The sequence below is a fragment of the Babesia bigemina genome (assembly GCF_000981445.1).
Source record: "Babesia bigemina genome assembly Bbig001, chromosome : III".
NCBI classification, from domain to species: Eukaryota; Apicomplexa; class Aconoidasida; order Piroplasmida; family Babesiidae; genus Babesia; species Babesia bigemina.
The window spans coordinates 1,141,731-1,169,565 of NC_027218.1; the positions used below are offsets into that span (position 1 = coordinate 1,141,731).

General features: G+C 45.8%; 9 protein-coding genes across 9 annotated transcripts; 6 read left to right on the forward strand and 3 right to left on the reverse strand.

Moving 5' to 3' along the window:
* Positions 1-1,146: 1,146 nt before the first annotated feature.
* BBBOND_0304560 (hypothetical protein) lies at positions 1,147-6,282 on the forward strand (the record flags this gene model as incomplete). The annotated part of the gene is made up of 1 exon (XM_012913285.1): positions 1,147-6,282. One exon carries the CDS (start codon positions 1,147-1,149, stop codon positions 6,280-6,282), a length of 5,136 nt encoding a protein of 1,711 aa, XP_012768739.1.
* Positions 6,283-8,966: 2,684 nt separating this feature from the next.
* BBBOND_0304570 (adaptin N terminal region domain containing protein, putative) lies at positions 8,967-11,760 on the reverse strand (the record flags this gene model as incomplete). Its single annotated transcript, XM_012913286.1, has 4 exons — positions 8,967-11,371; positions 11,409-11,532; positions 11,573-11,644; positions 11,680-11,760. The coding sequence occupies 4 exons, from the start codon at positions 11,758-11,760 to the stop codon at positions 8,967-8,969; spliced, it is 2,682 nt and encodes an 893-aa protein (XP_012768740.1).
* An 87-nt stretch (positions 11,761-11,847) lies between these two features.
* BBBOND_0304580 (hypothetical protein, conserved) lies at positions 11,848-12,886 on the forward strand (the record flags this gene model as incomplete). Its single annotated transcript, XM_012913287.1, has 8 exons — positions 11,848-11,956; positions 11,998-12,104; positions 12,144-12,256; positions 12,295-12,399; positions 12,435-12,482; positions 12,523-12,598; positions 12,634-12,685; positions 12,726-12,886. The coding sequence occupies 8 exons, from the start codon at positions 11,848-11,850 to the stop codon at positions 12,884-12,886; spliced, it is 771 nt and encodes a 256-aa protein (XP_012768741.1).
* A 522-nt stretch (positions 12,887-13,408) lies between these two features.
* On the reverse strand, positions 13,409-13,962 carry BBBOND_0304590 (signal peptidase family protein, putative; the record flags this gene model as incomplete). Its single annotated transcript, XM_012913288.1, has 2 exons — positions 13,409-13,753; positions 13,792-13,962. The coding sequence occupies 2 exons, from the start codon at positions 13,960-13,962 to the stop codon at positions 13,409-13,411; spliced, it is 516 nt and encodes a 171-aa protein (XP_012768742.1).
* Positions 13,963-14,394: 432 nt separating this feature from the next.
* BBBOND_0304600 (KE2 family protein, putative) lies at positions 14,395-14,986 on the forward strand (the record flags this gene model as incomplete). Its single annotated transcript, XM_012913289.1, has 2 exons — positions 14,395-14,581; positions 14,805-14,986. 2 exons carry the CDS (start codon positions 14,395-14,397, stop codon positions 14,984-14,986), a joined length of 369 nt encoding a protein of 122 aa, XP_012768743.1.
* Positions 14,987-15,334: 348 nt separating this feature from the next.
* BBBOND_0304610 (IHF-like DNA-binding protein, putative) lies at positions 15,335-15,713 on the reverse strand (the record flags this gene model as incomplete). The annotated part of the gene is made up of 2 exons (XM_012913290.1): positions 15,335-15,628; positions 15,693-15,713. The coding sequence occupies 2 exons, from the start codon at positions 15,711-15,713 to the stop codon at positions 15,335-15,337; spliced, it is 315 nt and encodes a 104-aa protein (XP_012768744.1).
* An 864-nt stretch (positions 15,714-16,577) lies between these two features.
* Positions 16,578-17,128, forward strand: BBBOND_0304620 (hypothetical protein; the record flags this gene model as incomplete). The annotated part of the gene is made up of 3 exons (XM_012913291.1): positions 16,578-16,712; positions 16,792-17,040; positions 17,078-17,128. 3 exons carry the CDS (start codon positions 16,578-16,580, stop codon positions 17,126-17,128), a joined length of 435 nt encoding a protein of 144 aa, XP_012768745.1.
* Positions 17,129-17,777: 649 nt separating this feature from the next.
* On the forward strand, positions 17,778-18,234 carry BBBOND_0304630 (hypothetical protein; the record flags this gene model as incomplete). The annotated part of the gene is made up of 2 exons (XM_012913292.1): positions 17,778-17,837; positions 17,998-18,234. 2 exons carry the CDS (start codon positions 17,778-17,780, stop codon positions 18,232-18,234), a joined length of 297 nt encoding a protein of 98 aa, XP_012768746.1.
* A 744-nt stretch (positions 18,235-18,978) lies between these two features.
* On the forward strand, positions 18,979-25,854 carry BBBOND_0304640 (hypothetical protein; the record flags this gene model as incomplete). The annotated part of the gene is made up of 1 exon (XM_012913293.1): positions 18,979-25,854. The coding sequence occupies one exon, from the start codon at positions 18,979-18,981 to the stop codon at positions 25,852-25,854; it is 6,876 nt and encodes a 2,291-aa protein (XP_012768747.1).
* Between the last annotated feature and the right edge of the window lie 1,981 nt (positions 25,855-27,835).

Genomic DNA, 27,835 nt, shown 5'->3' on the forward strand with positions numbered 1-27,835 from the left:
TGTTCTAATATTATTCCCTCTTATATTATAGTGTGCTATGTGGCTACTTGCCTTGGGCCGGTTTTCGTTTTTGCGGGGCTAACGCCTCACGCTGAAACCGGTTGCGGGATCCACGTCGGTCCGTTGCCGATCGTCACTGATGCCATCCATGCGGGCATCCATCCAGTTTGGTCTTGGGGGTCTTCTACGGAATCGTAGTCTTCTCTCGGTTTCATGCGCCTCATTAGATAATGCATAGCCTTAAAGCTTATCTGCTAGATGAAAGCTCTCCGCTTCATATCCTCAACCACGTCCCTGCATCTCCTCTTCTTGTATGCCCCGTCTCCACCAGGTTGCCTTCGTTGACAGTCCCGTTGTTCACGATTGTGAAGGCGGTCGTTATACTATCTACGATGTTGTCTTCTGGTAGATTATGCTCTCACCCCTTGTGAGACTCCTTTTTCTGGCATGGCACTTTCCATCATTACTAGTCATTCACCTGACCCTCACTGCTATTCACTCATACAATCGGCTTCCATCTAGGTACATCTTGATTGTGCTTCACAGTTACATCAGTCATCATCCATATTGAGGTCACATTCTCATCCATCATGCGTCGAGGATTCCGTTCCATGTAAGGGATGCGGAGGAGTGAAACGCCATTGCCCTTTCCGCTTCTCGATTACGGCATGCTCATGTTCGTGTAGTCGCCACCCAGTTGCTCGAGTCACATTTAGGAATACTGTATCGGCATTATGGTAAAACCGTGCAGTGATGGTGGGGCAGACCAGTTATTGCAAAGGAGTGGGAGAGAAACCGATACGAATATTAATGAGCACTTCGTACAGCTTTCAACTATTGCATTGAGGCTTTGAACATTGGGATGTATTTTGGAGGTCTGACGTCACCTCCTGAGTGAATTATAATTTCGAGCTGTCTGGGTGCTGGCGATTGGATTAGGTGAGCGAGGCGGCTGCTAGTTTTGTCGTGAATACCAAATACGCCATCGATCGGCCAGATGCTTGAGTAATGTAGTTTAGAGCACTGGGAAGAGTTTGCCAACCGTCCAGTGCTTGTCGCATGTTTGCAGGAGTTGAGTGTATGCAACCTCAAATTAGTGGTGGGTTGCTTGAGGTCGCACTCACGTTAAGTTTACGCTTCTGAATGATGGCGCCTAAGAAGCTCACTGACTGCCCTGAAAATTTAAGGGAGGCTATCGACTGGTTGATACAGGTGAGGCATGGTAATGGTGGTGACGGTCAAGGTCTTAAGAATTTGGCTGAGGCTTTGAAAAGGTTGATTGAAGAGGCTATAAGTAACGCTTATGACTCTCTAAACAAGCAATACCTTCTCGCTAAACCTCCTTCGACCGTCGCCTCGGCTTCTTCTACTACTAAGCCTACTGGGTCTGCCACTCCCGAGAAAAAAAGTTTTGCGGACATTAAAAAAGACATTGAAAAGCAAGTCGAAGAGCTTCCTACAAATATTTCTGAGCTTCAAAAAGAGTCTGCTAATGACCCTCCTAGAGGTGAAGAAGCAACGAAATTGTCTGCCAAGTTGCAGGCTTTGAAGACTGTGAAGAAGCTTGCTGAATTTGCTGAGCAACTTGACACTAAAAAACATCCTAATAATAATATTTTAACGCATTTATGTGACGGCCTCGAAAAATTCCTCGGCTTCGACCCTACTTCCAAAGGCTACACTGGCAAGGGCATTGTCTACTCTGACCTGGATAGGCTGTGTGACGGGGTGATGGCGTTTTTGCTGAGCTGCCTTGAGGGAAGTAAAGATTTGTTAACGCATTATAATAGAAATACTACACACGTTATTGGGCATTTAAAATCTTCCATTGGCAAGGGCTCCGGCGTTTCGGGATTTGCCTCTGCCATTGAGAAGGTTAAAGAGGGGCTGCAGGGGTATGAGAGGGAGTTGAACACCAGAAGTGACAAAGTAGCAGATGATGTAACATTGATTTACAGGCTCTCAGGCAAATATAAAGCTGATATGGAGTCGTCTGATTTTCTTAATAAGGATATAACACGGCAGATTAATGATATTAAGCAGAAGGCACAGTTCTTGTGGAATGCTGCCGCAGGTGCGGGGAATGACACTGATCTTTTAGATCATGGTCTACAACTAAAGCTAAAAATTGCCGTAGATAGAGTAAAACAAGCCGTGAACGTGTTAAAAGATGTCTCCAACAACGATCATGTTATGGGACAGGCTGCGATTGTCGACAGGGAGTTGGTGGCGAAGAATAGAGAGATTGTTCAACTTATTGAGAGTCAAACACATAATGTTCGAAAGGCATTAGGTGAAGGATTTGGTAATATTGTAGTTAAAATTGACGAGCTCGGAGAGGTTAAAGGAAAGCAGATTCAATCTGTGAAGCATAAAGTGAACGACGCCAAAGATTCTGTCGGTGAGTTGCTTGGTGATTTCCAGGAAGGGTATAAGAGTGTCATTGAAAGACTATTCAGTGAGTTGAAAGATTACATGAATAATATTAATAGAAATACACCTCACGGTAGTCAAGGCAGATCCTTTCTCAAAGAAGAATTCACTGCAGTGACATCGGCAGTTGAGGAGATTGAGGCAGCCTACCAGGGGAAATTAATAGAAGTTAAAGCAGATGTAGAGAGGGCGGTTGGACGCGTGCTGATCCACCTTACGCAAGTGGACGGCAGTGTCAGACACGGGTTGTTGGATATAAGGAATAAGATTAAGCAAAATTTGGTGGATTTTTGTAACCAGGTAGGTAATAATATAAAGGACGCGGCGAAAAAAGCTGGTACTAATGTTTATGATACTAATTATCCCGCAGTTAAGGCTCTAGGGACTCAGCTGCAGAACACGTTACAGAGATTTGGATCAACCATCACGGAGCTTACAAATGGCGGTTCAAATGGTATTGCCACGTGTTTACAGGCCTTATTATATTATATAGATAACCCACCTTCAGCTACCGCAATATACGCCGATCTAGTTGCTTCCATTCGCAGGTCCATCGAAGAGGCTATCGACGCCCAACTTAAGAAGGTTATCCAGGACGCAGGTAGTCTTACATTTGGGCAAAATCTCATGAACGAATATAACGAAGAAACAAAAGAAGAAGGAGCATTATCAAATAGGCTCAGAAAAAAAATAGAGGAGATCAAAAAGCATGTTGGGTATATGAAGCTGGGGGACGCAGAAGTGGACGTTGAAAGTTTCCTTGGTTATAAGCATACAGAAGCAAGGAAAAATGACAACAAAGGCGCGAAACCACGTTACGAAAACTATATACGCATTGTTTTGGATAAAATTGACGATCTTGAAGCTTTGCCCTCTGCTGTGGATGAAGCGAAAAATGTGGCGTTAAAGAAAACTGATGAGTTGATAATGCAGATTGAAACTCTAAAATCTGATATTGAAATGATCGAAAAAGCAGTCCAAAAGGCAGATGAGCGGATGACAATGGCCATAGAAGCTCTAAGCAACGCATATACTGAAGCCGAACGAAAATGCAGACAAACCGTAGACCAATTTAGGGAAAAACTCTTGGAAACCGTACGATCTACTTTCCGACAAATTAAAACCAGCGTCCAATCTCTCTTCGCGAAGCAGAAGCAGGCCGAGTTGGCAACGCTGGAGAATGTCATTCAGTTGCAGTTGGATGAAATTAAAAGGGTTATTCAGGAGGATAGAGAGAACGATCTGAAGGGGTATTGGAGGAAACTTAATACAGGACTGAAAAAGCATTTAGACATTCCCTCCAACTCGCCAGACCTGATTAATAGTACGACATTGAAAATGTTGGCGCCGTCGGTTCTAGGCTTTCTAGATGATGTTTTGGATTATGTCTTTAAACAGGTCCAAAAGTCTTCGCTGCCGAGTTCATCACTATCATATCCTACCATTGTGGACGGAATTAAGAACAATCTTAATATTTTATTGGGCACTCTCAGCTGTTTCAATAAAACCTCCAGTGACCATATAGAAGCTCTTAAAAAGCCACTTGCTAGCCTTGTCCCCGATAAGTTCGACGGGCATAATAATCACCTGCTTGACCTGATTAGAGATGGGGTGAAGGGGTTCGTCGAACAGTTGGAGTACGCCTATATCAGTGTGTATTCGGAGGCGACCATAAAATGGAAAAGCACCACGCTTCCCGATGCTCTGGCATCCGCAGAAGACGCATTAACAGAAAATGCAATGAAATGCGCTAAGGTGTTCCTCACTAATATTCATACGTTGCATAGTGAATTGTCTGAACTTAAAGATAAATGTGAAAAGGATTGGACTGACAAACAGATTAATTTAGTTGCTACTCAAAGGGTTGTAAATGGCAGAAGTCAAAATATGACAAATTCCCTTGGGGATTTCTTGAAACGATGTGGCTTTGATGTGTCAACAGGCCCTCATGTTTGTAATGCGGAGTTGGCAAATAAAAGGAACATGATTGGTAGTGATGTCTTTAATCTCCTTGTAGTACATGGTAGTGTATTTATTCGCCAAACAACAGATGATGGTACAGCCGATGAGAGTGTTATGTACAAAGTTCTTAAGCATCTTCATGATTATTATAAGACGTGCCACCTTGGCAATAACAAGTCGACTAAGCATCCGTCTACGGTTAGAGATATGTTACATTGGCTGTGCGGGCTGTTTCACAATCCGGTGCTTGGCAAAGTCGAGCTATACTTCAAGGAATTGTTCCAGAAGCCTGACGCACTTAAAGATGTGCCGTATGATGCCATCGATGCCACGAAACTTAGGTTATCTGGCACTACGACCATACAACCTCATTATTTGACAACTGAACTCTACAAGGTCTGCTCGCACTCCGAAAAAGTATTAATAGCGATCCTAGGGTACGGTCATGCAGGTGGGCGCTATGCGTGCGAGTACAACACTAACCCGGATAACTTGGATTACCCCACTGACCCAAGTAAGTGTTTTGACTGGTTAGTGGAAGTATTGGTCAGACTCCATCATCAACTTTCCTTCCTGTACCATCAGTGCTGTAACGGTACAAGTAGTAGTGGCTGGCTGGATTGCTTATACGGCAAAGATGTAGGCGGTTCCAGTTGGCGCTGCAATGAGCTCAAATGTACTGAGCCAAGCTGTGGAATCACGTGCAAAAGGCACCCCAGATGTGGTATGAAATCGCCGTTGCAGTCATTCTTAGAGGACGGGTTACCGGGGTTCCTGCCCCATAAGTTCGAAAAGCCTGATTGTAAGATAACATGTTCTCTTGTCAACCACCACGGAATCCCGTGTAAGACACCCATGGGCTTTGCTGATATTAGCACTGTTGCATCGCATACGGCAAAAGGTCAGCATCTGATGAAAGTGTTGGCTGGGTTTTGTAGCAAATCGGATAGACCCCTTACCAAACTATGCAGCTACCTGGTATGCGTATTACAGAGACCACCTCAGACACTTGACGAAATGTACGCGTTTTACTATAATTTCATTTATGGCTGGGGTGACCTTCAAAACAGCGAACATAAGAGTAACGCGTTTAACAGAGCAGTAAACGAAGCATCTTTCAACCGTGGTATTACACTTGATGTAACTCAAATCGCGGACCGCACTGCCCACGGTGAACACCATGTAAGAGGCGATTTATTTAGCCTGGTTAGTTGCAATGATAGATCATCGCCTGTCTCTCCCTGTGGCCCATACCTGCATCCACTTAGCCTTAATGTTCGCTGTATCTATTCTAAGGAACACGCTGACAAATACCTATCCTGGATTGTGTACCTGACGGAGACATTCTACAATGCACTGTGTAGGCTGTTGTCAAAGTGTGAAGCAAAGTGCGGTGCGAACATATCAAAATGCCGTAGTGAAAGGTGCGCAAGTGACTGCCAAATGTTGAAATCAGCGACACACTCTTCATCATGCCAATCAATACTTGAATGCCCTCACACCTTTCCGGGATTGTACACAGAAGGAATCGTGTTTGGGAGCACGACAAAACTCGGCGGTAGGATTGGAAATCCTTGGAAGCGGTCGTGCGGAGATTTCATAGATCAATTGAAGAAAGTATGCCGTGGAAAAACAATCCTCGCAGAATATGTCCACATCATCATTCCCTATTACTTATATAAAATCCGCGCCCCCTTCATCTGGACCACTGTCGCCCTCTGGCTCCTCTCTTTGTTGTACCTGCTCCACATCATGGTCATCCGCCTCGACCTGCTCCACATCAAATCGCATTTGCACTCACCATCATCACATCGCATCGCCGCGCAATCACTACTCGCCGCCGCACGTGTTAAAGCACTCAACAAAGTGCTGTACCTGCAACCTTGATAGACCACCTCACCACCACTCACCTAACTCACCACCTAGCAACCCACCGCCTAGCCTAACACTCACCCAAATATATTACCTAAACCTACTCAGCAATTTGGCAGTTAATGTAGTTTATGCATTGATATGTTTGTAATTTGGGATGTCGAGTTGTGCGTCACTTGTGAAACCTGCCCACGTCCTCCCATGATTCTAGTGGGCAGCGATGTTGGGTTATAAGGGACTAATGGAGGCTTATGACATAGTTTATGACTAGTGAAAGTGCGCCGTATGCAATGTGACTGTTTGGCGGGATGGTTATTGCGTGAGCTGCTTTGTAATAAATGCAGCGGCTGCTGTTCAACGTGATGGTCAGTGGACGACGTGGTTAGGTGGCCTTGGTGGTGGTAGTGTGAATTAGAAGTATGTTTATCACGCAGTGTAGCTTATATGGATACTAGTTATGAGACAAATGTGATGACATTTAGCAGCTGATGTGCCAACGTCGGACGGTCTTTGATGGGTGGATTGACTGCTCCACTGGCACCGGTTGACCTGCATGCCACGGCGGGGATACCGTCCACATGCTTCAACTCAATTGTACTTATGTTTTGATGTAACTGGCAGTGCATTGGATGGCGGTTGCCTGCGCCTCTCCGGAGTGCAAATGGGTGACCTCAGTGTCCGCGGCTGAGGTACATTATTAATGGTTTGTAGGTTAAGACGGAGGGAGAGGGGGAAGATGAGCAGTGGATGTACGTGTAAATTGCCATGTAATGGCAGGCGTTGTACGTGTTGTCCATGGTGTTGTAAAGTATGCAAGATGGTAGGGCGGTGTGGAACGTGCAATATGTACTTACAACGCTACACCACTTGTTATCCTGCTGCGTGTCCGAGATGTACCGTTGAATATGGTATGACGTGTGACTGTCCATGCTGCAAAACTGACGTAATACTTCCCGTCACAACCTCTGTCATCATCATCATCATCATCGCCATATGCGTCATGAGCGTCTTTCGCATTCGACCGTTCCACAGGGTCCGCGATTTCTGCGCCCGCAAAATGAGCGGTTCACATCGCACTCAACTCTTGGTGTCTGACATGAACGGCACAATACTTGTCTAATGAAGTGTTATTAAATGTTTCATATCCGCGCATTGGTGGACACGCAGCGGGACCTTCACGAATTATGTCTAGACAGCGTCTAAAGCTCATTGGTAACATTAACGGGATTTATGGGGGCGGGTTATTGTAAAGCTGCCTTAGCCTCCGCGACACGCTCCTCATCCGGTCCCGCCTACGGGCGCCAGCGTCCTACAAGATCGCCGCGTAGTCACTACTCGTCGCAGCCAGTCTCGGCCAACTTGCCAAAATATCATATTTATCAGCATAACGGCGATGTTGTGTTTCAATTTACTCACCCAGATCATATAAAAGCAGCACAGAAGATAATGCAGCAGGATTGTGCTCGTAGTGGTGTTGCTAATATGTCATTCGCAATGATTGCTTCCAATGTGACGATGCGCTGTGAATCTGTGTGTACATGCATCACATCACATGGACAGAGAAATCGTATCTGTGAAGTTGAGTCCTGCCTTATGCGAGTGGCTCACAATCAATGGTGTAGATGCATAGAGGCGGCCATGGTGAGATTATGGAATATAACCTGACGTGATTACCACGTGGTGGCATGGTAGAGACAAATTTACAGTAGACACTGTGACAATCATTGGTATTTTGATATTGCAGTGCATTCCACATAAGTATGCGGTAGTTCAATGACGTGGAACATGGGTGCAGCCGGGAGGTGGAGTATGGACTGTTATTGGATATTACGCGGTTGAGCGTTGTATAATCGCATAATAGTCAACCTAATTCGTATACGTATACGATAATAGGAGAGATTAATGGTATGTTCGCATTACGCGATATATGCACCCACGTGCCAAGGCACGAAGTGGACGGCGCCTTTCGTGCTCGGACATAAGCTCCGTGTGACTTTGCTTTGATGAAATATCATAAAGGTAATTGAATTATCATTACATCTGCAAGGTTGTTTAAATGAGCTGTAACAGAAGAATTTAGGCTGGGAATATGCCTCTGTAGGCACGCTTGTATTTATCGTCTTGTCTTTACTGATGTCACCTAGTGGCTTCACCTCAGATCAACGGACGAACAGTTACTTGTATATGTCCGTGTTTCAAGGGAGATAACGTATTCTTATTGGCTACATGAATGTGGCCATTTTCCAGTTATGCTGTGGGCTTGTGCCTCACGCAATTGGCATAACTAGCGCTTATCATACTATCTGACCACTAAGGTTATTTAGTGGCATCATATAATCTCGTTAGTGACCTAAGACATCACATACGTCACTAGTCGGGTCCTCTTGTCTTAGTAGGACGCTATCCACTTCATCTCTCACTATGGATTCCTTCTTCCACCTATAAATGTTTCCTCGATTTGTTGTTCGTGTTTTCGCGATTGATGTCGCACAGATAATTCTACCGATGCCAACAATATGAATAGCGTATATTCTTCGATGTATGTGTCGACCATCTTGTTTTCCTCCACCCACACGTTATCCATGCACTTCCCTTTCAATTTTGTAGCACTACAAACTTATAATCCACGTAACTATGAATCAATCAAACTCAAACTTCATGTGCAGTCTGTATTTTTAAAATGTCTGTTTAATGTGCGCCTAGTTGCTTGCCGTGCTAGGGTCGTCAGCCTCGTCAGAGCAGTCTAGGCCCTGAAACAGAGCACGAGCCATCTGAATTTGCTCCCTACTTACAAGACGCGGCTCAGGCTTCTTCCAGACGTACCCTTTAGGCTCGGCAGGCTTTGGTGCACGACTACCAAGGGACAGAATAGACATGTCAATCGAAGGTTCGACCACAGTTGGTCGGGTCCTGTCGGCGTCTGCTGGCGCGGCACCTGTGATCCCTGAAAGGTAGGGAGCAGCTGATGGATCAACTTTGGTATCGTCATCGTCATCCGCCTGCAGTGCCTTCTTGTCCACGTAACCGGATGGGCCCCAACTGCGAGGAACATCGGAGCAAATGATCTCCTCGTTCACCAAATCTTCTGTGGTCAGGGTCTCGCGGTACTCCGACATTTGGGATGGCTTCATGGCATAGGGTTCAAAACGAAGCTCAGGAACCGGGCTCAGGTGTGCCGGGGCGGATTCGCTTGCAACCTCGGAACTCGGCTTCGAATAAGACCGGGCTCCACCGGCAATACGGGTCTGCACGTAATTTTCCAGGAACGTCAACTTGCTGTCATAATCGTTTCGCCGCAAGTTGAGTTGCGGTCGTAAATCACAGAGGCTACGGATCTCCTTGCACCGCTGCGTCACTTCAGTGCAGTTCGAGCATTCCAGTTGGGACAGTACTGACACCACTGCATCTGGGACCTTGTAGTCATTTGCGATAATGAGGGTGCGCATGCATCCCAGCACCCAGCACACTGTAGAATTATTCTGACGGTACCTCAGCACAAACTGAAGCAAAATGTCGATGTAATCGTCAAAGTTAGCTGCAGCCAGCTCTCCCGCTTCAGACTGACCCGAACGCCCTGTTGATAACGTGCTATCTGATGCAGTTGCGGAATTCTCGGCTGGGCTGTCCGTCGCCTCGTCAGCAGCGCCACCGTCTCCAACGCCCGTCTGGTTGGCCTCTGGCACTTCAGTCGCATGATCCGATGGCTTATGTGATTCGTCGTTGTGCGAAGTCTCATCGGTATCGACAGTTGCATCGGCCACATCGTTTTCAGCAGCATTCGACATGCCTAGTTCTACATCATTTCCGTCGACGCCACAGTTGGCACCAGGGGCCACTGTCAAATCGTCGCCATCACATTCGCCTCCACTAACATCATCGGGACACAATGCGCAATTGGCGTATACCCAGCTCACCACCTTTACTACAATCTCGGGCAAAACGTCCGCTCGCTTAACCAGGTCTGCCACCTGACGCAGCACAGCACGTCGAAACGCCACGTCGCCTGAGTTTTCCTTCAGTACATTCACCGTGCTGAACAACAGTTCGTCTTTTACAAGGTCAGGACAGATCATCATGAGATCCAGCACCGTCTCCATGTACCACGTTGCACTGGGGGCGAACTTCTCACAGAGCAGCGATATCTTGCTGACCAGCTCGGAACGCCAGTACCGCTCGCACTTAGTGCGCAGGTGCCCGAGGAAGCAACCGACAATCGTGGTCACATTCTTCGAGTTGGTCATCCGATAAAGCAGGTCAAGAGTGCGTCGGCGTATGGTCTCGTCGCGGTCCTCGAGGCAGGACACAACAACCAGCTGGTTCTCAGCGGCGTAAGACATATTCAGGCCAACCAATATCCCCAGGCCCGCGATGCCGGCATAGCGCAGATTGTTGTTCTCCGACCCGAGCATGCGCGATACAGAGATCGAGCACATCGTCGCCAGGGACTCACGCGGGGATATCATCGATACCGTCTTGACGCACTCGTAAATGATCGCGTTTGCTATCACGGATGCGGCAGGAGGCAGTATTTCCGCGTGCTGCACGACGCTCTGCAGGCACTCGAACATCTGGCTCGACAGGCGACGATCGCCTTTTCCCATAATGCCGAAAATCGATACGATTGCGATTTGCGTCCACGGCGCCGGCACCCGGTGGTAGTCGTACGCGTTATTCAGACGACGGTCTACTATCTGGTTCAGGATCGACACCAGAGACGGGACCAGGTGACGATATCCCCGGGGACGTGTTGCGATCTCATCCTGCAGCAGCGACAAGGTGCAGGTCATCACCGCAGGGCTCGGGTCGCAGATACCGCGCTCGATGATCCCACACAAATTCTCCACGCAAGTGCTGTCGAACTCGTTGAAGCTGCGGACGGCCATCATGGCGTGCTTCCGAACGTGCTCGTTGTCGACCTCGAGGCAGCGCAACACGCACGGGAGGATCGTGGGTATCATGTCGCGGTTGACGAGGTCGCAGACGCACTGCAGCGCGCAGACAATGTCTGCAAAGTTGGGACTCTGCAGGTCCTTCTGGATGGTGTTGATCAGAAGCAGCATCAGCTCCGACTGCGGTTTGAGCAGCTGGCGGCATGCCCAGTAGCCTGTGAAATGTGTAAAACGCGCAAATGTGTGGCCCACCTGCTTTCTTGCACACCAAACTGCGCTCCTGGGCCATATTGATGGCGTGGATGTGGGCGAAAGGCGCCTCGAATCCCAGCATCTCCACGTAAACGGCGCGGACCAGGTACTCCTTCCTGCGCTCCTGAGCGGACATGTTTTCCACCATGAACGGCCGCACGTACCCGGTGCACGTCCTTGACAAGCACGAGACTCTTCAGCGCGCTGATTTCGCTGAGGACGACGCGCTCTTCCTCCTAACACAGGTCAGCCTGGTAGTCAAGACACCCACCTCCTTGGATCTGCACTCGCCCAGGGCCTTCGTGAACCGGTAGAATTCCCGGGACATATTAGAAGAAGCTAAGCCCAGCATCTTGACTGCGATAAAGAAAGACTCTGGCGCTGCCGCACGGTCGGCGCGCGGCAGCGCCTACCCACACACCAAATGACACATGGAATCATGGCGCCCATCCTGGCGGTGCTGGCGCTAGCGGTGCAACTGTGCCTGGCGAAGCACAAAGATAAGCCTAAGAAGGCTCACATTCCGAATATAGCGCCCTGCGGTGAAGGTACCTCTACACACCGCCGCGATGTCGTTCACACATTGCAGGACTCAAGGGACTGCTGAACTACCAATTCGACAGAGAAGATGAGGAGGCGGTTATAACTACGGCGGCGTATCTGTCGAAAAACACTGTGAAGCTCTACACGGGAAACGTAGGACCTATTACCTAGACACCGACATACGATGTGCAGGTGAACTATCGCACAATCGACCTCAACGATGCCATATCGCCGTTGGAGACTCTAGGCGAGAAATGCTTTGCAATCAGAAGCCGAGATGCGCTTCCCAACGTGTTATGTGCGAGGTTGGATTCTTTATATGAGCTCATGCACAGCTTTACAGCGGACTCCTGGAACGCAACAGATGGATCAACTCGATAGAAGCTAGCATGTTGTGCGCGGAAACTGGCATAAAGTCAACTCTGCCGCTCATACCTGGCGAGGAGAGGTGGGTGCGTTGCATCTGCTGCTAACAGAGCACAGGCTTGAGGAACTAGACAAGGAGAAACCTGCCGGGATCAACTTGTTCATGTAAGCGGATCTCCCTCCAAACACTAAACACCGTGCTCAGCCACGACAGTCCTGTTGGCAGACCCGAAATATACATCAACGGAAAGACGACTAAGGAGCTCGAAGACGAACGCAATGTGAGACAGCCATTCGCACTGTTAACCTGTCGCAGAAACAGTCCATTGATGCATCTCACGTTATTAATGATATGCAAGAATTGGGAGGTAAGCTTTGCACAGCATCTAAACGTCAATAGCACGCCAGACCTCGACCAGCTTTTCCCCACCTTCGAAACCAACGACGGTGAACCGATGACCGTTGCGCCAATCGATGAGGAAGCACTCGCTGAGGCAAGGGCAGAGGCTGGAATGGTAGACGATACCACACCTGATCTGGGCTACTACAAGCATGAACAATCGCTTTGATGTCTGAATCTGGTGGCGCCAACACCGCCGTGGACTCAATATCGGGTGCTTCAATATCGCAAAAATCAACTACTCGCGCCCTTAATACATTTGCAAACCTTGTAACGAATGTATACATAACGTGTAAAAATTTGCGCCGCAATGATTGATGGGCGCACCAACAGAACTTGTTGATGCTCAGCCTTCAAAGCCACCATACCCACGCAACGTTATTGCGATCGCTTTCTGCGGCAAAAATGAACAACGGCTGTCGCCAGAATACGTCCACTCATCGGATTCCTAAGCTGTTCGCCATTAGAACAAATGTATAATTTAAAAAGTTGCCAGTATGAGCACGGTTGGTTTGCTCCGTCATGAAAGACGGTTATCTGCCGGAAAACAGGGACCGTGCAACTCCCATACAACCCGGCATGGGCGCTGTCACACAGAATACTACATATCTCTGTGTGTCAACCCTAGACGATAGGGCCTACAAGCACGACAGCACCCGATGTGCGGCAGTCAACCAAAACCGATATTGCTTTACAATACGTAGTCCGATGGCATCGTGAAGCGCGATTCTCCCAGTTTATGCGATGAAATGAGCCCCCCTATGGGAACAAAACTGTAGAAAAGGCGCAAGGTTACACGGGTCTTACGTAACGACCGGCCGAAGTCGACCATGTAATACTTGCTGACGATGTTGCGGCCAGGCTCATACGCCTCCGACGGGTCCTCTATAACCTTGTCATATATGATAAGCTCGTTGCGTGGGTGCCTCGCCGTCTCGTACTCCGCCGTCACGTACAAAAAAATCACGTTAGTGCTCCAGTCAAACACATTACGGAGGTCGTAGTCCAGGTGGAGCTCTAGAGCGGCGCGATCCGACTGTGCAGATGTAAAAGCTACGACAGATATTCACCAACCTGGCTGGAGATGGTCTTCAGCTCGAAGGTTTGCACGTGAGACACCGAACCATGTGCAAAGGCATGGGATCTGTGGTAGAGACCGCTCAAATAGTTGAACGCCAGTGCGATACCCGCTGCGCAGACCGCAGTGCTGAAAACTGTGTAGAGACGGAGGGCGGAACTGCTCATCTTAGCAACTGAACGACGCCGTGCGACGCGTGGTCCCCATCGGAGGAAGGCGGCTGCGCTCTGCAACCTTACAGTGAACTGTGTATCGAGAATCGTTTGGTCAGACTTATATTACACGTAATTGTTCTGTAAGACCAAAAATCAACCACGAACGTCGCTGCCAAGTGACGTCTGGCGAAGCGCGCATCAGACAGCTGGGAGATTAGCACGTACTGACATATTACATAATTGCCAAACCGCTTGAAGGTGAGTTTTAATACATTCTGATAACTGTAGGCTCTATGTGTATGTAACTTTGTCGCGGCGCAGAGTGATTTGCCTACACATTGACAACGGTGCTACGTGCCGGCTGCGTACGCCTGCCTTCCACACGTAACTTCCAGCGCACCAGAACCTCTACGCGTGAAATACATTTTCTGAAAAGTGTACAGGATGGCGACGTCTGTGGATTACGAAATAAGCGAGGACGACCAGAGCAGGATCGTCGAGTTCAGCACGGTTTTCAACAAAAAAAATATGGCCGAGACAAGGCTGAAAGCTCTTAAAGAACAGGTGCAAAATATTGATGATGCGCAAGAGGAGCTCATGATTAACATGGATACGCCTTACCTCAAAATAGGTGAGTTGCAGAAGCGCATAACCCAAACGAGATGCCACGAACGAGTTATTGAATGGGTGATTCTCATGTTGGTGTACTAATGTAGTGATGTGTGATGTTGTGCCAATGTGATACCTGCCGATGCATTCGTGTCTGAGGCTGTGGATGCCCAAAGCAGCTTTCATTGGTGTGGCCTATGTGAACACCTTGCATATCCCCCATCCAATTTTAATGTTCTTCGCAGGTGACTGCTTCCTCAGACTAGAAGAATCCGAACTGGATGAGCACCTAGAAGCGGAAAAAAAAGAGGCAACCGACGAAATCAGGCAACTGGAGCAGGAGATCGATGAACACATAGCGAGGACAGCAGAGCTCAAGGCGATGTTGTATGCAAAGTTCGGAAATCGTATCAACTTAGAAGCCTGACCACACGAAGGCCATGTGGTTGCATCGCCAGTGAAACATCGCAACGTTATTGTGTAAATATTAACTAAATCGCTATATATGTTATGTTAAGTTTTCGCTGGTTGAGTAATTGGTACATTTTTAGGGGTGAAACAATAACGGTTGCTGCACAGGTCTCAATTTACACCCGGGGATGTATCCCCAGATGCCATACGACGCGGTCGATTCGCTATGGTGGCAGCTGTGGGAGGCCCGCAAGCGCCGTTATACCAGAAACATAATCCCACGTCCTAGAAGTACCACAGATTGTACGCCTCGATGGTTTTGAGCTGCAGAAATCGAAAGGGAGTTCGCGTAAGGCAGCCACGATCATTCGGGTTTCAGAGCTTGGTTAATTTCGTCCTTGACGGTGTCGTAGAATCTCAAGTTCGGCACGTATACCGGCTTTGCAGTGTACATTTCTCCTGTCTGCAGGTTCTTCATCATTCGCGGCCCGCGTAGGGAGTTGTGGAAAAGGCCAAACTTGGGGATCGAGATTTCTCTGTTTTCACCAAGATATTTACCAATCAATTTCACGAATTCGTCAATAACAGCACCGACATCCTTCTGTGTCATCTCAACTGTCTGAGCCACCTCGGCAATCAGCTGCTTCTTGGTAATGGTCTGCGAAACGTCAGTCACGGAACATTACGACCAGAACAATGCACATCAATGGTACAAAACTGACTAGACTCAGCGTGCCATACATGACCAGACATAATCAGCACTTATATATTCAGGATTAGGCAACCAAGTGGATAAATTATCAGTGGAGGACCGACAAATTGACAATTTTTTGGCAATCACGTAACGATGTTCAACTGAGGTGCTGGCCCGTGATGTAATTAGCACAAAACTAACACATAAGTCATCACCTTTAATGAAGGCTATAAATGGAGAACCAAAAGGTCAATAGCGCAGATCGTTACAGTGTGCAGGGCATAACCGTAACAGACAAGCCACAATTGTGAATGTAGTTAGTCAGCAGCATTTAACGATGAATATATGGGTACAGTCCACATATGTGCAGTGAATAAAATATGGAATCTAGTGGAAGACAAGTACAGGTGGTAATATTCAACGCCGATATTCGGGTACACACACGTATATTAATCCACGACAACAGAAATATATTTTATTACGCAAATAACCAACGAAATGATACGTGAAACAACTTTACTGTGAACACATCGACAGAAGTATTTTCATTACGAAGTGCAACTGAACTAACCTCGCCGGTAGAGGATGTGCTCTTGGCGCCCACGGAAGATGATATCCGGGCGCCATTGGTCGAAAATGAAATTGATGCATGCGATGGAGATGATACGAACCCAGCTTTGGGCGCACCTAAACTAGCAAGCGCGCCGCCGATGCCTGTCGATCTATGCGCATCCACAGACAGCGCCAAAACGAGGGTGCCTAACCACCCCCAAAGGAAGTGAATTCTACCGCAATGTGACATAATTACGTTGCAAATTTAAGATAGGGCGGAGTCAATAAGGTGAGATTCCTACACCAGGGGAATCCTACAACTACACACTTGGACGGTGTGGGGACAACAACCGGCAGTTAAATGTGTAGAAACGGTCACACCCTCCCCGAGAAGACTCGGCAGGTCATCCAGGAGGCTCTGCAGTACTGCGAAACGGCAGACCGCAACCTCAAGGTGGCGTTGATAGAGGCCGAGCAGCGCGTAAAGCAGGCAAAGGTAGGCATATTATCTATGTTCTGACGAAGTTATACGCATAGCGTGTGGTTAATGTGTCGCTCTGGCTAACTGGGTGCAGCAAGAGTTTCTGGAACTAGAACGGGAGGCGGCGAAGGTGTCCAACACCTTCGCGGCTACGAGGTTGTCTAGAATTATGCATCTCACAAATCTCATTGTTGATAAACGCCGAGTAAACATGTCGGAACTTAAACCTACGGAAATGGAAGCTATATATGCGTGTTTCTTGCCTTATGTTAAGCAGATGAAAGTCATCGAAATGCGAGAACAAGAGTTCGACCTAGTAAAACAAAAAATTGAAGCCAATGCGGTGAGTATCAAGTCACAATCGCATGTAACATATGCAGGAAACTTACATGCTATATAAAAATGATCTGGAAACCAAGGGCAAGTCGTAAAAACATCTTGTTTAATAAGTTGTACAATACGGATCATTTCAAAAAGACAAGCGATTTCACTTGGTTTTGAGCGTCTACATGGACGTATGTATACATTAACAAATCACAAAAGTTGGTAAAACGTTTTAATGTGGATAATGAAATAATTAACTGCTGGTTTGAGCTCTCCATTGTGTTCCAATTGGGGGGCAAGTGTTCCATCGTCTTTACTACTTGGGATAGACAACTACTTTGACATTTAATGTATCATTAGTACTGGAAGGCTATATTGAGTAGGCAAAACTATGTTGCGCTGCTCCAGCGAAGCGCAGAGGAAGACGTAAAAGGCGACGTCTCGCCAGTCCAATAATTCAGCAAATTCTAGAGGTTTTAGATCTGATGTCCGAAGAGTGAATATATATTGTCGACCATAGTTAGGCTTGCCATACCTGCACAAGCAGTTTCCCATTTCAAATCGTCACCTAATGGCTTCTTGCATTGCTCCGTACAATGGGGGCATCTTGGACGCTTGGCACAACACCAGCGACAGTTATAACGAGCTCTAGGAGTGTATCATTCGTCACTACAATACACATGTATTAATGTCTTAGAACAGTTCGCAAAAGAATTATCCCTAGGACGAGTGGCTATATTTTTGTCCTAAGGAACCATGCATACCTGCGTAAAACATCGACCGCTTTTCACAACTCATGACCTTTACTCCGTTAGTGTAGGTTGCAGGTTTCACACCTCAGTGTTATAATACCGTATGGGTATGAGAGATATTTACATGCTCATAGTCTTCTCTGGGTATCATCTCTCATTATTTTATGCGTCTCTTGGATCACTACCCGTTGTATGTGGGCTTCCACGCGATCCGATATGCCCAGGTCCCGTCTATACTTGTTGTGGTCTTTTGTCACTATTCCCTCTCACGTCATAACGTAGGGGATAACCCTGATCTTGGTCTGATGGTTAAACTGTCGCGCCTTGAGATCCTCGATAAGGTCTTCATACGTCTGCTTCTTGAACTTATCCGTCTCCACCGGATTGCCTTCGCCGACAGTCCCGTTATCCAAGGTTGTGAATGCGTCATTTATACTATCTACTATGTTGTCTTCTGGTAGAGTATGCTCTCAGCCCTCATGAGACTCCTGAGTTTGGCATGGCAATTTCCATCATTACTATGGTCCTCCACCTAACCCTTACTGCTCTTCACTCATACAGTCGCCTTTCAGCTAGATAGATCTTGACTGTGCTACACAGTCACATCAGTAATCTTCCATATTGAGGTCACATTCTCATCCATCATGCGTCGAGGATTCCGTTCCATGTAAGGGATGCGGAGGGGTGAAACGCCTCTGCCCTTTCCGCTTCTCGATTACAGCATGCTCATATTCGTGTAGTCGCTACCCAGTTGCTCGAGTCACATTCAGGAATGCCATATTAGTATTATGTTAAAACCGTGCAGTATCAGTGGGGCGGACCATATATATTTGTAGAACGGGATAGAATTTGATGCGAATATTAACTCGCAGCTTGCATCACGTCTAGCTGTTTCTTAAGGAAGTTGAACATTGGACTGTAGTTGCGAGCATTCAGGGCACCTCCGAAGTGGATTGTAATTTCAAGCTGTCTGGGCGCTGGTGGTTGGGATTAGGTGAGATAGGCGGATGCTAGTTTTGTGGTGAATTTCAAATACGCCATCAATAGGGTAGATGCTTAAGTAATGTAGTTAAGAGCAGTGGGAGAGGAGTTTGCCAGCCGTCCAGTGCTTATCGCGTTTTCAGAGCGTGGTAGAGGATCTGCAACATCGAAGTGCTATTGGGTTCCTTGAAGTTGTGTATATGGTAATCCCTTGAAATTTAAGGATGGCACCGCAATTTAAGAAACTCACCGACTGTCCGGAAAATCTGCGGGAAGCCATCGATTGGCTTATCCAAGTGAGGCATGGTAATGGTGAGAATGGTGAGGGTCTTACCAAGTTGTCTCAAGCTTTGACAACCTTGATACAAGATGCAATTGATAAGGCCAGAGAAAGCATCCAACACAAACAAGATAAGCTTGATTGCTCGAAAGAACTTTCTCTTGGTTTCACTTATTGTAGACAGCTTGATGGCCAAATCAAGCAAGCTGAAGAGGAAATTAAAATGTTACACGAAGGCGATAAAGCTATGAAAGATAAATTAAATTCGAAAATAAACGGCATCAAAACCCTTAAAGAAAATTGTATTAAATCCCACTACATTGATGAACAACGTCGGTCTTCCCTCAGTCAGGAAATCGAAGACGCCACTAAAGTTGTTAGAAAGCTAGAAGAATTCACAAAGGATCTTGATAATTCTAAAAATGATAATAATATACTTAGTAAGCTATGTTCCGGTCTCGAGACCTTCCTGGGTTATACGTCTGGTAATTATACAGGCCAAGGCATCGTGTACGGTGATTGTGATCGATTTCGGGACGCTGTTCTAATGTTCTTCCATGGCGTGTTGGATAGCGTTAAGGAGAATGAGTCTGTTATGACGTATGATAAAGATCCAAACAACAATCTTAGCAGCGCGCTCCTTAGAATAAAGGAGCTCATACATCACGGCCATGGAGCGTTTTATCAGGCGTTTGAGGCTGTGAGTAGGGCGTTGCAGACGTGGGATGAGGACTTGGCGATGAGAACTAGAAACGTCAATAAACAATTCAGCAATTTAAAAGATGTATTAGAAAATGAAGTCAATGAATTCTCGAAGGAGCAGGGTAATTCTCTAACAGAGCAATTTGCCCGTTGGGATGAGACCGCTGCGCACTTAGTTGACATGACAGATGCAGCCGACAAAATGATAGGAGATTTAGATTCTGGACTCCGAAAGAAACTTGAGCCTCCTGTAACGGCTATTAGAGAGGCAGTGAAAATGTTGAAAAGGTCGTCGTCGGACAACGGCATGATTAAGGTCGTTGACACTCTCCAGAAGACGTTGGACAACATACCAGGGGAAGTTGAAAAGTTTATCGAAGATAACGCTAATAAAACTGTGGAAAAACATAAGAACCAGGTTGAAGACTTCAAAAAGAATGTAAAAAGAGATATGAATGCTTTGCGTGATGCATACGTAAAGGAACATCTTGCGGTGGCCCAGACTGATTTGTCTATGGCTGTCAACACTTTCAGAAAAAATGCTAAGAATCTTGGAGGATTGAAGAACACCGTGATGCATAAAGCGATTGAAGCAATTGATAAAGTATTTGATAATGTTGATAATGTCGTCGCCGATAATGGTACATTAAATGCGTTGGCAAGTGACCCAATTAACGTGCAGACAAAATTGATTTATCAGGAACTAAATACAGAATGGAAGCCAAGTGATGGTTGGAAAAGTCTACGTTCTAATATAGGTAGACCTCAAGATATATTCACCAACACATATGAAACTGGTTTGAAGAGTCTGGTTAACAAAACCAAAAATGATTTAGATAAAGCTCTTGAGTGCGCCAGCAGCAATGCCAAAAATTTGGGCGGTTTGAATAATGAGGCAGTCAGGGCGGTTATAAGTAATATTCAAAAAAAGTTGGAGGAAGTGGATACTCAGATTACTTCTATGAAGCAGCTTATGGGTTTGGAAAGTGATTTTATGGCTGGACAGATTAGCACTATTGCTCATACAAAAAACCAGGGCGCTACATCCGTGTCAATTCATGTAGATGATTTGAATGTCACAATTGGCAAGGCTGATGCAATATTTAATACAACCCACAACAATACATTGGAGGAGTTGGCAGGAAAATCTCAAAAAACGTTGGCGCATATTTTTGCGAAGGCTCAAGAATGCATCGAGACGCACGGGGGATTAAATAATGCTGTAGTTGTAAGTGTTATGAGGGAAATTGAAACGAAGTTGGAGACTGAAGCCGACAGAGTCGTTACCATCGAAAAGCTTAAGCAGTTGAAAACTGGGTTCATGGAAGGACAAATTATGAAAATTACCAAGGCTAAAAACAGAGAAGGTATAACGCTATCAAGTCATATAAATGATCTGAGTGAAACTATCGGTGAGCCCGAAGTAAATTTTAAAACGTATCAAGCCGCGTTAGAAAGTTTGGTTGAGCAGACAGAACAGACTTTGAAGAAAGCTATCGAAAATGCAAAAACATATCTTGAGACACCGCAAACCTCTCTTCAGAGAAAGATGCTAGATGCTTATGGCATTGTTTTGGGGACCTCGAACAAAACTAGAATGGGTGAGGCTGCAGTTTTGGCGGGGCGTGTGGGGGATGCGATCAAACAGCTAAATGTATTCGCTAAAAAATTCACAGGCAAACATAATATAGAAGGAAAGTTCCCAAACCTAGATAGTTATGGCGAAGCATTAAAAGAAGACGTCAGAAGGAAGTTAGAAACACATGGCAATGATGATGATGAAATATCTCGATGGATTACGAGCTCCACTAGTAACTTGATTTCTAGTGTCTTTAAAGAAGCAAACGAGCAAATAAGTAAGGTTGATAACGCTTATCGGGTGGCAGTGGATCGGGAACTTAACGCTATCAAATTGAAGATAACAGAATTTAAGAATAAAGCCGAGAAAAATGAGCTTGGAAATTTTCACAGTATAATACATTCTAATTTTCAATCAATTAACAGAGCCATCGACACTAATTCAGCTTACCAGGAAGATCACAAATCTAGAACCGATTATTTCACAAAGGTTATAGAAATTATAAATCATACCGTTGATTCCCTTCAAACTGCCTATCAAAAAGCCTATCAGAGTTCTGCAAAGTCTTATCTAAGCGGTGCGATTCGTAAAATTAAGGTGGCGGTGCAGGGGGCTGAGTCGCAATATAAGCTGGAAATGACTCAGCTGCGTTCACAAATTGAAGCGGCTGTTAGCGCTATAGAAGACAGAGCAAAAAAAGATGAATTTGATCAAGTAATCTCCGACATTGACACACCATTCTCAAAACTCACTGTCGCCATCACTACTAAATCAGTGTTCCAAGACGATGTAGCCGCCCGAGAAACTTATTTTAATAACCTTAAAGACGTTATTAATAATACACTAGAAAACTTAAAAATTGCATATCACAAAGCATATCAGAGTTCAGCAAAATCGTATCTTCAAATAGCGATTGGAATGATTAAAAAAAAGGTTGGAGATGCGGAATCGGCCTACGAGTTGGCGGTTAAGACTAACATTCTTACCATTAAGAAATTGATTAATGGGGTTGAACATTCAAAGTTGACACAAGCGGAAACTAGAAAGAAATTAAGCAAAGACTTTGATGAACCTTTCAGCACATTGATCTCTGCAGTCACCACGAATTCTGCCTTCACGAACGATGCAACATCCCGTAAAAGGTGCTTTGAACAATTACAAACTGTAATAATCCACACCATGGAAACCCTCTCCGCCGCATATGAAAGGGCCTATCAGAGCGCCGCGAAGACGTATCTTAGACAAGAGACAAAGAAACTTAAGGAAGTTCTTAATGCGGCTGAAGACCGTTATGTGAAGGCTATAAAAGGAGATGTTGAAAAAATTATGACTGCAATTTCAAGCATCAAGGATTCCCTGTTCAAGAGTGCAGATCATCGAAAGACTTTGGAAACATTGTTCATCGAACCATTTCGAAATCTGCAAGAGACTGTTAAAAAGAATTCTGTATTCAAAACAGATTATGAATTTCGTAATCAATGTTACAAAAAACTCGAATCAATCAGTGTTGGAGTAATTAGAACACTGGTTGAAGCTGCGAACAAGTTTGAGAATTGTGTTGAGCTTGCAGATCACTATTTGAAAGAAGCCCTCAACAATGCAAAACGTGGTATTAAAACACATGAAAACAACACACAGGTGCAAGTCAAAAAAAGTTTCGAAGACATAATTGAAGACGTCTATAAAATGTTTACCGTAGAGTGCAAAGCGCACTTAAGAGCCTTAAAGGATTTGGTTAAGGAGCAATTGAAAGAGATAAAAACGATACTTGCTTATGATGTCGCCAGTGGAGTCAAAGGTATGCTAAAAAAACTTGGAGGTCAACTTTTGAAGAAAGTAAGAGAAATTAGTTCCTCTCAATCTACACTGAGGTGGGCGGCGAAGAATCTTCGGGATGGATTTGAAGAGTTTTTTGACGACTTTGAACAATTTGATGAAGTGCAGGAGATGATGGCCAACATTAACAAAGTGAAAGAGAAATTGAATTTACTCTTTCGACAACTTGAGGGTTCCCAGCACTTCGACCATCTCGTCACAAACAAACGCGAGGACTTTGAAAAGGTGCTAGAAGCATTCTCAGTTGATACATTCTCAGATGCCACCAAAGCTGTCGTATCACCCCTCAAGAGCGGCCTCCGCAACTTCACTGACCAACTCGGCCACGCGTACGTGAGTAGGTATAGCGGTATTAAATTCCACGGTGACTTGTGGAAAACTAAACAGGTTGAGAACGGAGAAAATCCCAACAACTTCAAGCAATCTGTTGAAAAGTTAACCACTGAGGGCCGTAACTGCGCCAAGGTCTGCCTGACGATTCTCGACATTTTAGATCGTGACTTGGTAGAATTAATGAATAAATGTGATGGTGGTAGTCAGTGGAATTGCTATAATATCCATTTAGGTCAAGTCAAAAAACCTCATGAAATACATAATCGACAAAACACGGGAAAAATACAAAATCCGCTCGGGCTCTTTTTTAGGGACTGTGGATACACTGTTCCATCTGATGAATTGAAGAACGATGCCCAGTTGAATAACAAGTCGGAATTCAAAGGTAAGAATATTCATGATTTATGTGTCGAGTATATTACCGGCTTGACGGAAGGAACGAAAAAGGTTTTGAACTTGCATTACGAAGTCAAGGATAACAAAATAGAATTCTACAAACTTCTTAAGGTTTGTTACACTATGTTCGACAAGTATCGCTACGTCAGCCACCTTAAGCATATTCCCATCGCGAGATCACCTACCAATGTCAATGAAATGCTACATTGGTTTACCGGCCTTTATTGGAATCCAGTTCATAAGAAACTAAAAGATCGCCTCAATAGCTTGCTAAAAGAGCAAATCGATGAGTATCAGTTGCCAAGTACGAATATACCGGCTACCATGCCGTATGGAGACTACTGGACCAGGGGAACTGTGAACATCATGGACTTCACTAAGGTATTCGAGAATGTAATTACACGTTCACCTAGGATATTAGTGACGATCCTGGGACATGGTGACGCCGATGGACGATACGCCTGTGACTTCTTCACCAACCCAGATGATTTACTGTACCCATCCAGCCCAGATCAGTGCTTAGATATGCTCGTTGATATAGCGCTTAGATTGAATCACCAAATTCGTTTCCTGTACAAAATGTGTCACAACGGCAAACGCAGCAGTGGTTGGCGTGATTGCCAATATGGTAAGCACATCGCTGGGTCAGCATGGAACTGCAACACGTACCAATGTAATGAGCAGGACTGCGACCAAAAGCACAAGCCAATCGCCAACCAAACGGGTGACCAAAATAGCAAGTGCGGCATCAAGTCACCCCTCCAGTCCTTCTTGGAAGATGGTTTGCCAGGCTTCCTACCACATTCCTTCAAGAAGCCTGGTTGCAAATTGGAATGTTCGGTGAGCAATCACAGAGGCATACCGTGCAAAACGCCGATGGGTTTCCGCGACCTCAGTATAGTTGCCTCTCACAGACGAACCGGCCAGGCTCTTAGGAAAGTGCTTGATGGGTTCTGTGGTATAACTAACGAATCGTTGAGCCTACTTTGCACCTATTTCCTATGCCTACTGCGCCGCCCACCGCAGACACTGTGTGACATGTTCGCATTCTACCACAACTTCCTGGAGCAGTGGACGGGTGCTTACGGGAATCACGCCGATGTCAAGAAACATAAGAAGGAAGCATTCGAGAAAGCCGTCAAGGAAGCCAACTTCAGTATCGAGGACACCACGTTAGACGTCACATCCTTACAAGATGGAAGAGATCACGGCAAGCACTACGATGATGGCAACAAGAAGCATACCGGCGACCTGTTTAGTCTTATATGTTGTGAACCTGGGAAGCCTGCGACACTACCATGTGGGTCATATCTGCAGCCTCTGTCTCTCGACATCCGCTGCGTTTTCTCCTCAACGTACGCTTCACTGTACATGTCGTGGATTGTCTACATGACTGAGACCTTTTATAGCTTACTCAAAGAATTATATGAGAAGTGCTGCAACAGCTGCAATAAGAAGGGACGGAGATGTTACGACCGCACTTGCGCTGAGAAGTGTGAAGTGAAGTATACATCAAAGACAGACTTCAAGACACTCAAGGATCAAAATCACACCAATGAATGCAGCTCAATCGTCAACTGCCGCGATACCCACGCTACTATATTCGCTGCCGGATTCACTTTCGGCAGTCCTTTTGAAATGAGTGGCGAGAAAAATGACAACACTAAACGTACTTGCCAAGATTTTTGCGAAGCGTTGAAAAAGGTATGCTCCGACAGTTCTGTGCTCGCGAAACTAGTTCACGTCACGATTCCCCAATTTTTATGGCAGATCAGGGAGAAATTCTTCTGGACTACCGTGGCTCTCTGGTCCGCCTCATTCCTCTACCTCATCTATGTAATGGTTGGCAGACTGGATCTCCTCCACATCAAATCGCATCTGCACTCACCTTCCTCCCATCGCATCGCCGCCCAATCACTACTCGCCGCCGCACGTGTCGGCAAAATTGCCAAGATCACCTACCTGCAACCTTGATAAATCACCTCACCGCCACTCACCTACTCACTTAACTAGCAACCCACCGCCTAACCTAACACTCACCCAAATATATCACCTAATATCTACTTAGCTATTCGGTAGTAGATGTAGTTCACCAATTGATATGTTTGTGGCTTGGGTTGTCGAGTTGTGCGTTACCTATGAAAAGTGCCCCACGTCCCCCCATGGTTTTAGTGGGTAGTTATGTTGGGTGGTAGGTTACAAATCTAGGATGCTACGGCGTGTTGTGATAAGTGAAAGCGCGTCGTATGCAACGTGATTGTATGGTGAGATGGCTAACATGTTTGTTGCTAGGCAATGAATGTAGCTGTTGTTAGCCGATGTGATGGCCAGTGGACTGCGTAGTTACGTGGCATTGGTGGTAATAGTGTAAGTGATAAGAACGTTAATCAAGTGAGGTGGCTCTGTTAGACACAAATCATGACACAAACGTGATGCAATTTAGAAGCGGCACTGGTAAGTTGAACGGAATGTGAGAGCTGAAGTTGATCGAGCAACTGGCACCGGTTGCCCTGCATGCCACGGCGGGGATATCATCCACATGCTTAACTCTGTGGTACTTCAGTTTTGACAGCGGCATACTATTGAAGTAACTGAATGTGCACTGGGTGGCGGTAGCCCGATTGGTTGGTGCTTATATGGGAGGCTGTCAGTGTATTTGGGTGAGGTACGGGGTTTATTGCTTTGTAGGTTGATGGTAAGATGGGCGATACATGTGAATGTGGTAATATATGTAAGCAAGAAATTTGTATATGCTGTCTCAGGTGTTGTGATGGCTGTTTGGATGTCAGGTGCCTTAATTGCATTCTCGTAAAATCGATCAGCGAAGGCGTACTTACATGTAGGCCTGAGGACTGTCAAAAAGTGTGTAAGAAAAAACCCTGTGAATGTGAATGTTGTGTAGGCGAAGATGCACGCTTTGCTGCCGCTACCTCCTATTTCACCAGTCGACAGCATTCCATCGAAGCCGCTAGATCCCCAAATATTTCCGCTTCCACGGGTCTAAGCGCCTATATCATCGTTACAATCATAGTCATCCTCACCGCCGTATGCGTTATGAGCTTCTTTCGCATTTGGCCGTTCCACAAGGTCCGTGATTGTTTCGCCCGCAGATTGCCGTTTTGCATCGCATTTTATAATTAAGTCCAACACCTCGTATAATCGCACAGGGATACGGATCCACAGCAAAAAGTTTATCTAATGACGTATTATTAAAATTTTCACCATAGTGAATCGGCGGGTATCCAGCGATGCTTTCACGAACTGTATGGGTATAGCGTCCAATGAGAAGTGACATTGAATGGGACTGGTCCGGGTGACCTGTTGTACGTCGTCCTCGACGGCCTCGATACGCTCCGCATCAGCTCACACTTGAGATAATCGTCTCATAGCATCGATTCGCAATCCTTCCTGGCAACTGCATGTGTCAACTAATTTTCCAGGCTCAGATTTAGAAGAGTGGTGATGATTCCCCTGATCCCCTGTGACGACGCTACTGTCTAACATACGCATCCACCTACCTAACAAAACAAAATGTAGATTAGAATACTTATAAGTTTACTGTCATAAGGATGTTTAATTCATTTTTGTTGTCTATTTCGTGATTTTGTGCTAGATCGTACTCCGTTCCTTCCGGATCCACAAGGTCCTGCATTCGATCATTACAGCCTCACCTTGTTCACATAGTGTGCCATAATATTATCTCATTCTATGTGTTTTCAGTAGCGTATTTTATGGATACAATCTGCGCTAACGTATAATACCCAGTGAATGACAACTTAGGATGACGCAATTTAGCCTCTGTGAATGAATATACCATGTAATGAGGCGTCGTGCATATCGGTAACAATGAGTATGCTTAGACTACGTATCGGCTTATCTACCACCAATATACACAGAATAACACACATGATTACATTCTCGTCCGCTAATGTGTTGCTCCATACCCCCGCCGTAT